The sequence below is a fragment of the Carettochelys insculpta genome, chromosome 9 (assembly GCF_033958435.1).
Source record: "Carettochelys insculpta isolate YL-2023 chromosome 9, ASM3395843v1, whole genome shotgun sequence".
Lineage (NCBI taxonomy): Eukaryota > Metazoa > Chordata > Testudines > Carettochelyidae > Carettochelys > Carettochelys insculpta.
The window spans coordinates 33,543,116-33,556,855 of record NC_134145.1 but is presented as its reverse complement, the minus strand read 5'-3'; the positions used below and the strand labels follow the sequence as shown (position 1 = coordinate 33,556,855).

General features: G+C 40.0%; 1 protein-coding gene across 4 annotated transcripts in view; it reads right to left on the bottom strand.

The window, feature by feature from the left end:
• RPAP2 (RNA polymerase II associated protein 2) overlaps positions 1–13,740 on the bottom strand; it is a 75,059-nt gene that overhangs the window by 60,412 nt on the left and 907 nt on the right. For all 4 annotated transcript variants that reach the window (XR_012646549.1, XR_012646548.1, XM_075002433.1 and 1 more), the window contains exons 2-7: positions 11,014–11,059; positions 8,647–8,761; positions 7,038–7,136; positions 4,798–4,863; positions 2,181–2,269; positions 67–102 (exon numbers count right to left, since the gene is read on the bottom strand). Coding sequence is in view for 2 of the 4 variants with exons in the window: in XM_075002433.1 (XP_074858534.1) it covers positions 67–102; positions 2,181–2,269; positions 4,798–4,863; positions 7,038–7,136; positions 8,647–8,761; positions 11,014–11,059 (451 nt within the window). In the remaining 2 variants the exon portion in view is untranslated. The remainder of the gene's footprint in view (positions 1–66; positions 103–2,180; positions 2,270–4,797; positions 4,864–7,037; positions 7,137–8,646; positions 8,762–11,013; positions 11,060–13,740) is intronic.

The window sequence follows — 13,740 nt, the reverse complement described above, 5'->3', positions numbered from 1 at the left end:
CTGGTTTACTGTTAATGTTTCCAATTATGAATATAATAAATGTAAAAATCATTGATTCAGCTGTACCTTTGTCCTTCCTTCAGCAGTTCTATGTCTGGTGGTCTGCGCACACACAAAAAAATTAAGGAGTAAATAAAAAACCATGTCAGAAGTGTTTTTGAAACACCACTTTGGAAGACTTTCCCAACAAGTAATAGTAAAAATGAACAACAGGAGATTTTTAGTACTGCATTGGAGCTGAACTCTGCAAATATTTGTGTGTGGATGTAACTATTCTTCTGGATAGTCCCATAAAACTCAGAGGACTAATTACAGGTTCAACCTCTCTAGTCTGGCACCTTGAGGACGTGACTGGTGCCAAATCAGAGAATTCTCCAAACCATGGATGTTCAATATTATCTAGCAGGACTTCCAACATTTTTATTGCTTACTGGGCTCTTGGAAGACATTTAGGGTAAATTACAGCTAAACAACAGCACAGAACACTGGAGAGCCAGGACTAGTGGCTGCAAACAAACTTTATGGGACCATGGGAAATTTGGCTACGCCCATGATAAGTGGACATCTGGCTAACTAAAACCAGGCTGGACCATGGATGTTGCCAGACCAGAGAGGAACAGACTAGAGAGGTTCAGCCAGTACATACATAAGCAACTTCACTCTGGAGGGTATTTGTAGGAACCTACCATTAGCAATTTTGAAGAGGATTTCCACAATCATTATCTGAAGTTTTACCCGCCAAAACTCATTTTAAAACCATATTGTATTCTATCAACAAAATAAAATAAAGCTTCGCAGTGAACACATCCAGTAAAACTTAGAAATACATATTTTCATTATAAATCAGAATGAAAAGGTAATATTGATTTTAGAAAGACTCCCTGAAAATTCTTACCCATTTAAGAAGTGTTCAGTGGACTTCTTCCCTCTAAAAAGTGTCTATTGGGATTTAAAATTAGCGTGCTTATTTGTTTATGCAGCAACAACAGTGTGCTACAAATTTCCTCGGATATTATTTTAAAAACAGTTTTCTTGCAATATATGAGATAGAAACATTCTAAACGTGAACCAAGTGAAAACCAATGCAGTCCACAGACAGCCTGAAAAACAGTGCTGATGGATGGGAACCATTTGATTCACCTCAAAGGTTTAAGTCTGAAAACTTGAGATAAAAATATAGTATGTCAAAAAAGCATATTGTAGTATCACCCAAAATTCTTCATTTGTGGGTTTTCAATGAGAACTTTACTTTCTGCCCCGAAAGGATTTCAAAAATATCCTTTACATGTTTACTTCTAATTATTTTTAAATAGCATCAAGGGAGTGTTGGTATTAAGAGACAGCCCAAGTCTTGGAAAGTTTACAGTCTAGGCAATTCTTAGAAAATTCTGTCACTATCAAAATTTAGTTCTAGCTTTTTCCCATTTAGAACAAGAGCTAAATACAGAAGATTCTTAAAAACAATGTCCTAAAGAATATTTTTGGAGCAAGTTAGATAAACTTGTATAACCTTTCTCCAGGCAGATATTTATACTGTGAAATGGTGACATCCAGTGGTTTGGTTGGTTAATTTCAAGTATTTGTTTCCCTACTTACCAAAGCAGTCAATTTACCAAGAGAAACGACAAAATTACTCCCTTCCAAAATGTACGTTGCCCATTTCCCCTTATCTATTGCTTAAAAGAACGTGAAATCAGAATTTCACCTACGATGCTGTACTGCTTTATATTGTAGTCCTGTGTTTTGTCTTCTGATACATATTTTCAGGTCTTGACATCAAATCCATTATCAGTGTTATATTAAGATCAGAACAACTCTTGTAATAGGATAAAATGAATTAATACTATCCTTAGTATATTTTAGAAAAATTCATATTCCAATCTTGAGAAGAACTTTTTGAATTTAACAGGAATTGCAGTTTTTCAGCACCTCTCCACATCAGACTTTGGGATATTTTGTTAATTGACACCTATAATGCCAATCATGTCAATTCAGTAAAATTACTCTCTTGATTATATACTCAACTTTTATTACACACACACACACACACACACCCATTAACTTGTGGCAGTTCTAGATTGTCTTTAGTTTCAGTATAACCATTTTATGACCATCTCGCAGCTAGTCGTACTGTACCTGAACTCACACAGAACAAACAAAATAACATGTGATCTAATTACCTTTCTTCTTCTCGCATCCATAAGGGACTTTTTGGAATTTGAGCTTCAAAATACTTAGATGCTCTGTAACAAAAATTGCTGCAAAAACACTGGAAAACATGATATTAAAGAGTCTTTATTTTGGTTGAAATGGCTAAACTTTATTTACATTATTACTGCTACGTAGATAGTAGAATACACATTTGTAAAGAGCCTGTAACCAATAAAGGTCTTCCAGCAAGCTAAAACAAGAGCCTTGAAAAATTATCTATCATGCAAAAACCCCCAAACCCATGCCCTCCCACCCAAGCGCCACAGCTTTATAGGTCTTCTCCTTGTACTTTTATTATGTATAAAGCACCAACAATGACTTTGGCAATAGACAAAACAGAGAAGACAGACCTCTCCAAACAGAAAAGTACGGCCCTTGCCTCAAAAAAACCCAATGGACTTGTGGATCTTCTCTGCACCATATTTCAAAACATGAAGTTGAAAGAATGCAGAATATAAGATTATTCCTCCAATTCCTGCCACTTTACTTTCCCCTGCAGCACAACATTTCCCCATCCCCATAAATATACAAGACTGAGGAATTAAATAAAATACTGATTATTTTAAAAGGTAAATGGAAGAACAGTTTAAGCAGCAAATGGACCTTGTTCTATAAAGTTGTTAGTGACTCCTCTAAGACACACAAATGATCTATACAAAAGGTGAAAAGTGAAGTGGCAAATTTTGCAAATGGTACAAAATTACTTAAGACAGTTAAACCCAAAGCTGACTTCAAAGAGTTAGAAAGGAAATCTCATTAAACTGGTGACTGGACATCAAAATGGATGATTAACTATTTGTTGCTAAGTGCATACTGGAAAGCATAATTCCATCTTAAACATACACAATTATAGGGTTTAAATAAAATGTTACTACTGAAGACAGATCTTGGAATCAGTGTGGATAGTTCTTTGAAAACATCCACTCAATGTGCAGCAGCAGTCCAAAAAAAAACAACAAAAAACAAAGTATCTTAAGGCTACTTTATATATCCATTCTACACACACACCTGAGATACTGCATGCACTTTTCATCACCCCAACTCAAACAGATACAGAAGAATTGGAAAGTTACAGAGAAGAGCAACAAAAATGATTACGAATATGTAACAGCTTCCCTAATATGTAAGGAGAGCTTAAAAAGACTGGGAATGGCAATCTGAGAAAAGTATCGGAGGCGTAGCCGTGTTAGCCTGGATCTGTAACAGCAACGAAGGGTCCTGTGGCACCTTACAGACTAACAGAAAAGTTTTGAGCATGAGCTTTTGTGAGCACAGACTCACTTCATCAGATGGTGGTCACGGAAATCTGCAGGGCCAGGTACAAATAAGCCAGAGCAAGGCTGGGGATAACAAGGTTAGCTCAGTCAGGAAGGGTGAGGCTTACTACCAGCAGTTGATCTGGAGGTGTGAACACCAAGGGAGGGGAAGCTGCATTTGTATTTAGCCAGCCATTCACAGTCTTTCTTTAAGCCTGAGCTGAGGGTGTCGAATTTGCAGATGAATTGTAGCTCAGCAATTTCTCTTTGGAGCATGGTCCTGAAATTTTTTTGCTGCAGGATAGCTACTTTTAAGTCTGCTACTGTGTGGCCCGGGAGATTGAATCTGAGAAAAGAAACCCTGTGGAACTCATTGCCATGGGATAGTGTGAATGCCAAAATTGTAACTGGCTTCAAAAAACCAGTTGATAAATTCACAGAGAATAGGATTTTCAATGGCTATTGGCCAAGATGATCTGGGACACAACCTCACATTTCCAGAGTGTCCCAAAACTGCAAAGTGCCAGAAGCTTGGATGGATTACAGGGGATGGATCATTTGATTTCCCCTGTTCTGTTCACTCCCTCTGAAGCATCTGGCATCAGCCACTGTCAAAAACATAGCACAATGTGCTAGACGGATCACTGCTCTGATCTAGTATGGCCATAACACATAGGGAGAAGAGAGAGAGAGAAAAAAACCTCTGATCATGATAGGCTGGCAGTGCTCTTCTGCACAGAGCAGGCTGCTGGGAAATACCCAGGGATGCCTTTGAGTCACTATTGTAAACAGCTTATTAACTCTGAACCTAGTATAAGGGAACAGTTGCCTAGAATTAAGGTCTAAGTGGCAGAGTCACTAGGAATAGTCATGCTAAGGCGTGGCTTAGGATAGCCCTTGTGCTATGCTGTTAGTTTTCACGGGATCAAAGTTCATCCCCACCATATAGTTTGATTTTTATTTACAAGAAAAACTCTGTAGTCTGATTTGGAGGAGGCTAAGAAAGTCAGCTACTCACAAAGGCACCTGCAAAAGATTGGTATTATCAGATTTGAATTAACATGCAAATTTGATCTCTCTGTTGGTTTGCAACTATTCACACTGTGTTCCTTTTAAAAATAAGCACAATGCAGCATTTTCCCTTAAAAGGTAAGTAGCATCTAGAGGCATATTGGTTACCTATTTTATACTCTGCAGGTTTGTAAAATCCATTTGGCTAAAAAGGAAATATACATTGGTGATTAAACAAGGCTCAGCAAGAAAGCTCTTTCAGAAAAAATGTAGGAGACTTAAGACATACTTACACATCAGAAGAAGAATTTAAACATACCTTTCTTTCTGTAATGTCATAAACTTTATTTGTTTTTGTTGAAACTCGATACTTCTGTTTTGGCACCTAAAAAGGACACACATTTACCCATGAGACCAGGATTATCACCTCAGATCAATTTTTCCTTTGAAACCACATGATAAAAAATCAGTTATAAATTAGGTGATTGGAATGTGTAGGCCAGTGGGGCTAACTGTAAGAGTAACATTACTCAAGTATAACTAACTGCAGTACAGAAATCTACAGGAGATCAGGGACCTCTGAGGAGAGATCCTATGCCACTGTTCTACCTATGAGTCCCCCAGCCTACTCCCAACATTGGTGAGGTTGCTCCTTCAGTGCATGCCCTCTGACAATCACAGAGATGGTTCCATGGAGCAAATAATATAGTAGCCTAGGCAGCAATGTGGATACTTGCCATGGGGCCTGCGGCAAGGTGGGCCCAGCTCCAATCCCCAGAAGGGACAGGGCCAAGAGCAGTAAGTTCTTCATGTTGCCTGGACCACCACGCTAGGGCACCCCTTCCCGGCAATGACAGTTGTACGCAGGCAGAGCAGTGCTGCCATGGTGCTTCAAAGAGACCCATGGCTCGAAAGTAGCAGGGTGGTGGCCGGAGCTCTGGATCCTTTTGAAATACTGCACCCCAGGGTGACTGCCCCTTTTCCCTTCCCTTGCTGGGGAGCCTTAGCCTTGGTAAATCTCTGCAGAGCCAGAGGAAGGCCATGTAAGATTTTCACCCAACACATAAACCCAACCCAGCAGAGAGCTTTCTGCAGAGTGTGAGGAAGGTGACCAATAGTGCTAAAGGTGTTGGACATTCCCCTTTACATGTCACCCACACACAGAACATCCTCTGTTCCGTATGAAGGTATTGGATGACAAGCTGACAAACCTGTCACCAGTGTAACTGAAGTATTGCAACCAGGTAACAAACTGCAACTCAAAACTCCCACAAACTAGAGTTACTTGTATGATATAAAGCATGAGATAATGATTAAGTGCAGTGTCCCACCTTCATGAAATTAAAATATCCTTTAACATTTGATCTACATAATCTTGTGCTAGATAGTGCTTTTATCCCATGAAAATAAGAGTCTTAGAAATATGTAAAAACAGATCTTTCACTTTACTTTAAGCAGACCACAGATTTTTTTTCCTCTTTTCTTCATATTTACCATACTGGAATTACTAAATTGATACTAGTGTTAGTAGACTTGAATTGTATAAGAGAGACTCGTCCTATTTTATATAATGCTGCAAGATTAATGGAAAGAGTAAAAACTCCAGAAACAAGAACACAGATGTCAGAGTCCACATGCCAGTATCATGGAAATGTATATATTTAAAGCAGAGAGGGGAAACCTAGGCAAGTGAGTGAGCAGCACTTTGACTGGATGCAGAGGGAGCGCACGGCTCTCTCAGTCAATGATGTGCCCTTTCTTTATGTGCATGTCACTTTTTTAATACTAGTAGGAAAAAACCCCTATGTGGACGAAAACCAGGAGAATCTGGAAACAATGCATGTGGGCAAAGGTAAACAAAATGTTTTGTGAGCCGCACATGGAACTCCAATGGGCCACAAGTGGCACTCAGGTAGCCTACCACTGACTTGAAGTGTCAAGTTTAGGGACTGAGTGCATTAATATTAGTTTTAAAAATCTGGGAAACTTTGTTTCCTACTTGAAATCATTAAACAGATTTAATTAGTTACCTAGTATAATGCAGCTAGCTAGTTTAAGTAACTGCAATGCAGCCTCTGAAGTCTCATTTATGCTTCCTGGGGGCCTATGTACACATATCCATACTTCTACAATGGCTCTGAGTCCCCCAAAACAACCCCACAATAGCAAGCCCAGAGAAGCAACGAGTTCTAAAATTTATATATGGAGAAACATTGTCTTTAAACGTTATACGCCTCTTTTCCCATGGAGATATGAGCTTGCACTGAAAAGAAAGAGCACTGGGATGGGAAATAAACTTTTCCTATTGAACAGCTGTTACTTTTTGTCAATTTACAAAGATGACAAAGGATTCAGTTATACAATAGTGACAGCCAAATGAGCAAATTCAATCTTTCACTTTGGAGAGATTTTGGGGGGAGTAACAGGTGTTACTTCACCTGGGAGTAACACAGAACAATTCATGCTGATATCATCAGAATGACAAAGAAATAATGGCAGAAGATAAGAAAAGGCTTAAAGAGATCATAATATCAAAATAGTAATTAAAAATGAACTTACATTTTCTAGTCTATTTCGACATAAGGGATAGCCACAGAGTTTGATGATAAAACGCTCCTCCACAACATCCTTATAGTGAGATAAGGTAATAACATTTCCCTAAAATCATTAGAAAATAGTTCATCAACAGACTTACTTTGAAAGCATTCACTTTATCATCATTCTCAAAACTGAGAAGTACATGAATTCTTAGTTTTATTCTCAGAAATTAGCATAACCAGGATTATTCAAAAAGTAGAAGATAAAAATGGCAATAGGATGAACACAAACCATAAGAAATGAGAGAAAGCATATACACGCAGAACTATGTATATTATAAAAATGTATTTTTACTTAGATAACTTTGTAAAGAAGTTATTTTCACAATTTCCTTCTCTGTCAGTAAATGGATAATATTTCCATTGTGATAATATTTCCACAATCTTTATATGGTACACACTATCAATCCAGTGACACTTTTCATCCTTTTACATTTATACTATTTTAAGTGATGAATACTGAGTAAAATATCTGTGCTTATGGCCCTGGACACAATTTGAAGAAAAGATACATTCAATATGGAATTTTTTTGATAAGCTGTCCAACTAAATATTTTTTCAAGAGTACACAAACAAAAAAATTACTTTGCCAAAATTTCAGCAACAAGAGCAAGGGAATTTGTTTTACACAAGCTAAACTTAGAGACAACTGAAAAAATAGTTTCCCAGATCTATTTAACACACACATACATAGGAGATAAAATATAATAGATCATTTGTCTTTTCAGTTCACAGATATTTTCGCAGAAGTTTCAGCTTAACACTTTCATTGTAATGCCTTCAATTTTGTATATTATATGACCCTTATTACATCATGCTGAATAATCGTGCGTGTGGCTGGGATTCTATCATATACATTTGCATTCATAGAAGGCTTCTGCATGTGGCTGGCCCTACTGTGTGCAGCGGAAGCTCTGCCAGTCATTAACTTCTGCAAAACCAAATGGGAGCAGTCAGAAACACAATCTTTTCCAGAGTTTCACCCGAGGCAACCACAACAGAGACAGTCCTTGCATTGGTCTGATGAAGCTGTGGTGACAGGGAAGTCATATGGCCCAAATGGTGGCATCATGTGCCCTTTCTCCAAAGCCCTTTCTCACATAAGGGATGATCTGATACTAACTTTTTACATCACTTTCACCAATCTGGAATCCATAAACTTCTGGAGGCAGTAAGATTACTCCTCTACGCAAGCAATACTCATCATGAGCAAGGCTGGGAAAACCAGGCCTTTCAAAACAAGACATATGTATTTTCACAGTGGAAATATTAAAAACAAAAAGAGAGGGGTACCTTAGCACTTCAAGAGAAACCGGATAACTGCATGTTTATTAACCTAATAAGTTTGTTACAAGAATGACAATGAATGTAAGAATGGCAATGCTAGATCAGACCAAAGGTCCACGTAGCCCAGTATCCAGTTTTCAGATAGTAGCCATTATTAGGTGCTTAAGAAGGAATGAGCAAACAGGTAACCATCAAGTGGTCCATCCCCTGTTGCCCATTCCCAGTTTTTAATCAAACAGAGGTTTAGGACACAAATTAGCATAACTTGCAAAAGAAACACATACGCAATTCAGGAGGAACTCTTCTGTAATATCCTCCTCCAACAGCTGTTCAACGACATGCAAGGCTTTTTTTTCACATTCAATCTTCTTTCTAATAGCAGCCTCAAGAGCAGCTTTCCTACAACAAAGCAAATATTGTATTACACAGATAGGACTTTACTATACACAATTCTCTCAAACATATCTTGTGTCTCTTTCCTGTAGGGAGTGTAGCATTTTAATGATCTTGTACGCATTTTACTACAGCAACCTCACACAGCAATGCAGTTCCACTTGCACTAGAATTTTACAGCAGCCAGAAACCATTATGTGAGTTCATGGAGAAGTTTCAGGGCTTCTCTCACAAGCAGCCTGAACAATCTTTATTGGAGAGAAAAGTTCATTTGGGAAGTAAATACATCATTATGAAAGGATTAATACATAACTGTGAATCACTAGCTCAAATAAATAGTAAATGAAGCACAAGATGGAAAAGTCAGGACAGTAAGAAGAACAGCATGTAAGTGTCTTCTCACAAGTAGGCTGGTTAGTGGGTGATGTTTTTCTTCTAAGAGCAAAAACCTTCATGCCTTCATGTGGAACAGCCAGGGGTTGAGATTCAGGTGGGAGGAAGTCTGGGACTGCAACAGAACTGGATGGACAAGACTGGGACTGGGATGAAGAGCTAAGGATGGTGATGAAAAAAAAAAACAACCCTCAGATAGACCATTTGGAACTAGCTGTGGCAGAATAATACATACCCATCAAGCATATTTCCCTGCAGAGACTGGAATGGAGCCCAGAACTCCCAAGGCCCACCATTCCCCTATTTCTGCAAATGTCTGTGAAGCTCAAAGTCACCATGTGCATCTCACTCCCCTCTGGTGTCTGAACCATACAGAGGATACTGATCCCACAAATTATTCCGTTACCTCAAGTGGCACAAATCTGTGATATTATGCATCTAAAGGTTATAGTCATCCTTGGCAGAGTTCTGGGATATTTAAAAAAAATAAATTCAATAAATAATCTGAATGTATATCTTTAAGCATCTTTTTCTCAATTTTTACAGATTAAATTTTCAGTTACACAAAATGAGTTAACATTTTTATCTCCTTCAATGCCTACAACCATGGTAAATTATGAAGGTCAGACAAGATGGGAAGTAAGAATTATTGAGTGACAGCAGAAGCTCAGATTCAAAAGTTAAAACATCATAACCATTGAAACACAAACTGTGCATTTGCACTTGTGATGGTGACAAAGTGAATATCCTTAAGACAAACTCAAATAAGCTCTCAAACAGCATTTTTCTTACTTTGCTTAGCTATTAATTTCAGTTACCATAAATAGAATTTTATTTTTGCTGGTTTGCAGGGGTATGGTGAAATCAATGCTAGTGAACTTTTACCAGTATAAGTCCAAGCCTTGTTATAACTTTGCTGCTGGAAGTTCCACATGATGGAACTTGTTGTTTCAGTTTGCTTTCTTTAAAAAAAAAAAAAAAGAACTTAGAAAATTACACATAAAAAGCTAAGCTAAAGGAATGTTAAGATTGAAAAGTCAAACTCTGAAAAGTTAAGAAGTGCCAGGACGGAGGTCCGTATATAACCTAACCACATGTTCCTCACTTTCTGGGTTACCGACTTGTGAGGCCGGAGTCTGATCTGTAGAAGCACTGAGCAGTCATAGCCAATGTAAGCCATGGTCAGAAACACATCTGGTACTATATAATGCTAAACACTATAAAAATGGGCAACTCAAAATTTGTGGACACTTTTGTTTTTAGTACGTTTATGCCTCATTTTTCTATCTGCAAAGGGAGAAAATAATTCCTCCTCTAGGCTGATGCGAAAATAAATTGTTTGTGAAACATTTATATACTTCAATGATTAGCAGCAATAAGGAAGTTAAGAATTATGTAATCAGAGTAAAATTTAAATATCACACAGTAAATCAGACCTGTGTGGTATGTCCAGCCTGTGCACTGGATGAAGCAGAAGTTCTGTAGAAAAATATTGTAAGCAATCATGTAATTGAAGAGTATTTTGTCATCATACATATAAAGAGGCCAAATTAAGATTGCCCAGAAAACTAACACAGGCATTTCCTAACCTGCAAATGTTTGAGTTTGAACTGTAACACTCAAGTTTGTATATGTAAGTAATACCTTAGGATAACAGAGACATACGATAGCAAGACAAATCTGAAGGGCCGTTTAGATCTTATGGTGCTGAATAGCAGGCAAACTTACTAAATATGACTAGAAGAGTGGGTGTTTCATTTTGAAGTTATTATTGAAGTTTTTGCAAAACACAAGCTGGAAAGAGGAGAAGGTAACTCGCTAGTAAACAATTGTTATTACTGTATAAGGTTAGTTGGGTATCATACCTTTGTGCTGCATCTTCATTTTTCAAAATACTTGATTGTTTATTTCCTAGTAATAAAATATATAAATTAGTGTACCTTTTAACTTTCACAATAACAGAACATCAATTTCTGTCTTGTGTTTCCAGATATAAATGGTGCTAAAATATTAGACCTAAGGGAAGCAATATTTGTGCAGAAGTACTACCAAATAAACATAATCAAGTCAAGCAACTGCTTGAAAGACTGTGCTTTTGGAGAGTTTAAATAGAGAGCATCACCAGTTTTTGCTAAATGTTCAGCAGCAAGACCAAATACTAAATAGGCAAAATACCTAATGATGAATTACAGGACAAGAAGAAATAAATCATTTCAGTCCTGTACATTGTCCAAACAAACCCAAAACAATTTTAGGGGAAACTATCAAGTGGGGATGTTGGTGTCACATTTCTGTCTGAAGATTTTTTATCAACTGTATTTCCTAGAGTATATTCCCCAACATTTCCTCCTTCTAATAATAGCAACTATTGACATGCCTCAATGTTGTCTGAAGTGTACTCTGACCAGGTCAGATAATACAACCTCCGATTCTGCAATAAGTGTCACTTGCACAGCAGTGTCTTCAGAACTGGGCTGCCAGAAAGCAGCAGCTGCTGTCCAGGAAGCTGTGAAGTGCCACCAGCAGCAATACAGAAGTGACAGTGGCATGCTCTGTTATTGCCAGCCTTATGTCTGTGCTGCTGCCTTCAGAGCTGGGCCCTCAGTCAGCAATGCCACCTTCTGACTTCCCAGCTCAGGAGACAGCCGCACAGGAATAAGGGTGGCATGGTATAGTATTACTACATTGTTCTATGCTGCTGCTAATGGGGCATTGCCTTCAGAGCTGAGCATCTGACTAGCAGACATCTCTCTGGCAACCCAACTCTGAAGGCAGAGCAGAAGTAAAAAGCTGGAACACCAATATCCCTCTACAATAACTTTGCATTCCCCCGCCCCCACAGCCCTCATTTGGGTCAGGACCCTGAGTATGAGAAAAGCTGGTCTCCCCCCTTGAAATCTGTATTGCATCAGTTACCAACCCATCCATCGCAATCGACTGATTGATCCTGGAGAGTCCCCCAACTGATTGGGATCTGCAGGCTCTCTGTTTACCCCGATCCTACACTGCCAGCCTGCTCCCTGAAGCTGCCAGCATGGCCCAGTAGGTGGAGGCCAGGGCAAAGGACAAGAGTCTTAGCTGGGTGCAGCTCCCACCGGCCAGGAACGGGAACTGTGGCATAAGTAGCGAGGCAGTGCGCAGAGACACACACTACCCACCCAACCCCTGGGGCCAGAGAGGAATGTTGGCCCCTTTCCAGGAGAGCTGTGGACCTGAGGTAGGCAAGGAGCCTGACTTAGCCTTACTGTGCTGCTGATGGGGAGCTGTCTGTGGTAAATACTGCCTGACAAGAGGCTGCACACCAACCCTCAATCCCCTCCTGGGGCCAGAACTCTGCACCTTCTCCTACACCCTGAACTACCTCCTTCAGCCTGAGCCCTCTGCCCTAGCCTGATCTCCCTTCCAGGGCATCCCATACCCCATCCAGAACTGCAAACCACCTCCTGCACCTCAACCCTCTGCTCCAACATTGACCTCCCTCTCAGATCCAGCAACCAATACCCCCTCCTGCACAATAAACCCTCTCTTGTGCCCTAAGCACCTGCCCCAAACCTGCCCCCTTCTCAAAGCCAACACTCCACACCTGCTCCAACACCACCCCAGCCCAGAGTCCCTTCCTGCACTCAAGCACCCTCCCGGAGATAGCACTTGTCACCCCCGTTCTCCACCCCAATGCATGTTCTGTGTCAGCTGTGCATTTGGATGGCCTCGCAGGAGGGATTCAAAATTCTGCCCAGCTGATTAGCAAAGCACCCACAACTGGCAGTATGTGTTTCCAGTGATGGTGTACATCAGTACATGCCTTGGTGCACATAACAATATTTATTCTGCACTTGGATGGAAAATATTAGAGGGAATATGGACACACACCCCAGACTCAGCCAAGTGCTTCCTCCCACTCTATGAACCCCTTGACCTCATCCCAGAGCCTCTCCCAAGCCTCTGCGCCATCCCAGTAAAAGTGAGAAGGGGGGGAAGAGCCAGCCCTGCAGAGAGCAGGGATGGAGTGAGCAGGGAGGAAAGGGCCAATGTAGATCTTGAGCTGTCCTTAATTTCAGACTGTGGTTTTCAGCATAAAAAAAGTTGGAGATCACTGCTCTGTAGTATGGGATAAGATCACAAAAGACCAGATTTCAGAGTTCATGATGCCCAGGGCTCTTTTTCTGGCAGAACAGTGTTCCACCACCTTTTTTGCTGGCACTGGTACTGCCATTTTTAAAGTGCTCCAAGTCATGCATGTGGCTCTTTAAGGAGTGATATACAGCTTGGGGCTCCTGCTGCTGCTGCCACCGCCACCGGCAGCTCCACTCACTTCTGGCTCACAGAGCCCTGGAGTGCTGAAGCAAGGACTCAGTCTCATTGGCAAAACAGCTGGTCATTAAACCAATTAAGTTGAGTCTTTGCTTCAGCATGCCAGGTTGGTGTAAGCTGCCCCTGCTGTTTTATGTGGGGGGAGCTGGTGCAGCTGCTATAAAAAGCAGGCAGCCAGTGAAGAACCATGTGGAGCTCCTTTCAGCAAAAATGAGTCAGTGTTGAGGAAGGGCAATTTGGGTTTAGAGGACAGGGATGGGGTTAAAGTAGGGAGCTGGAGG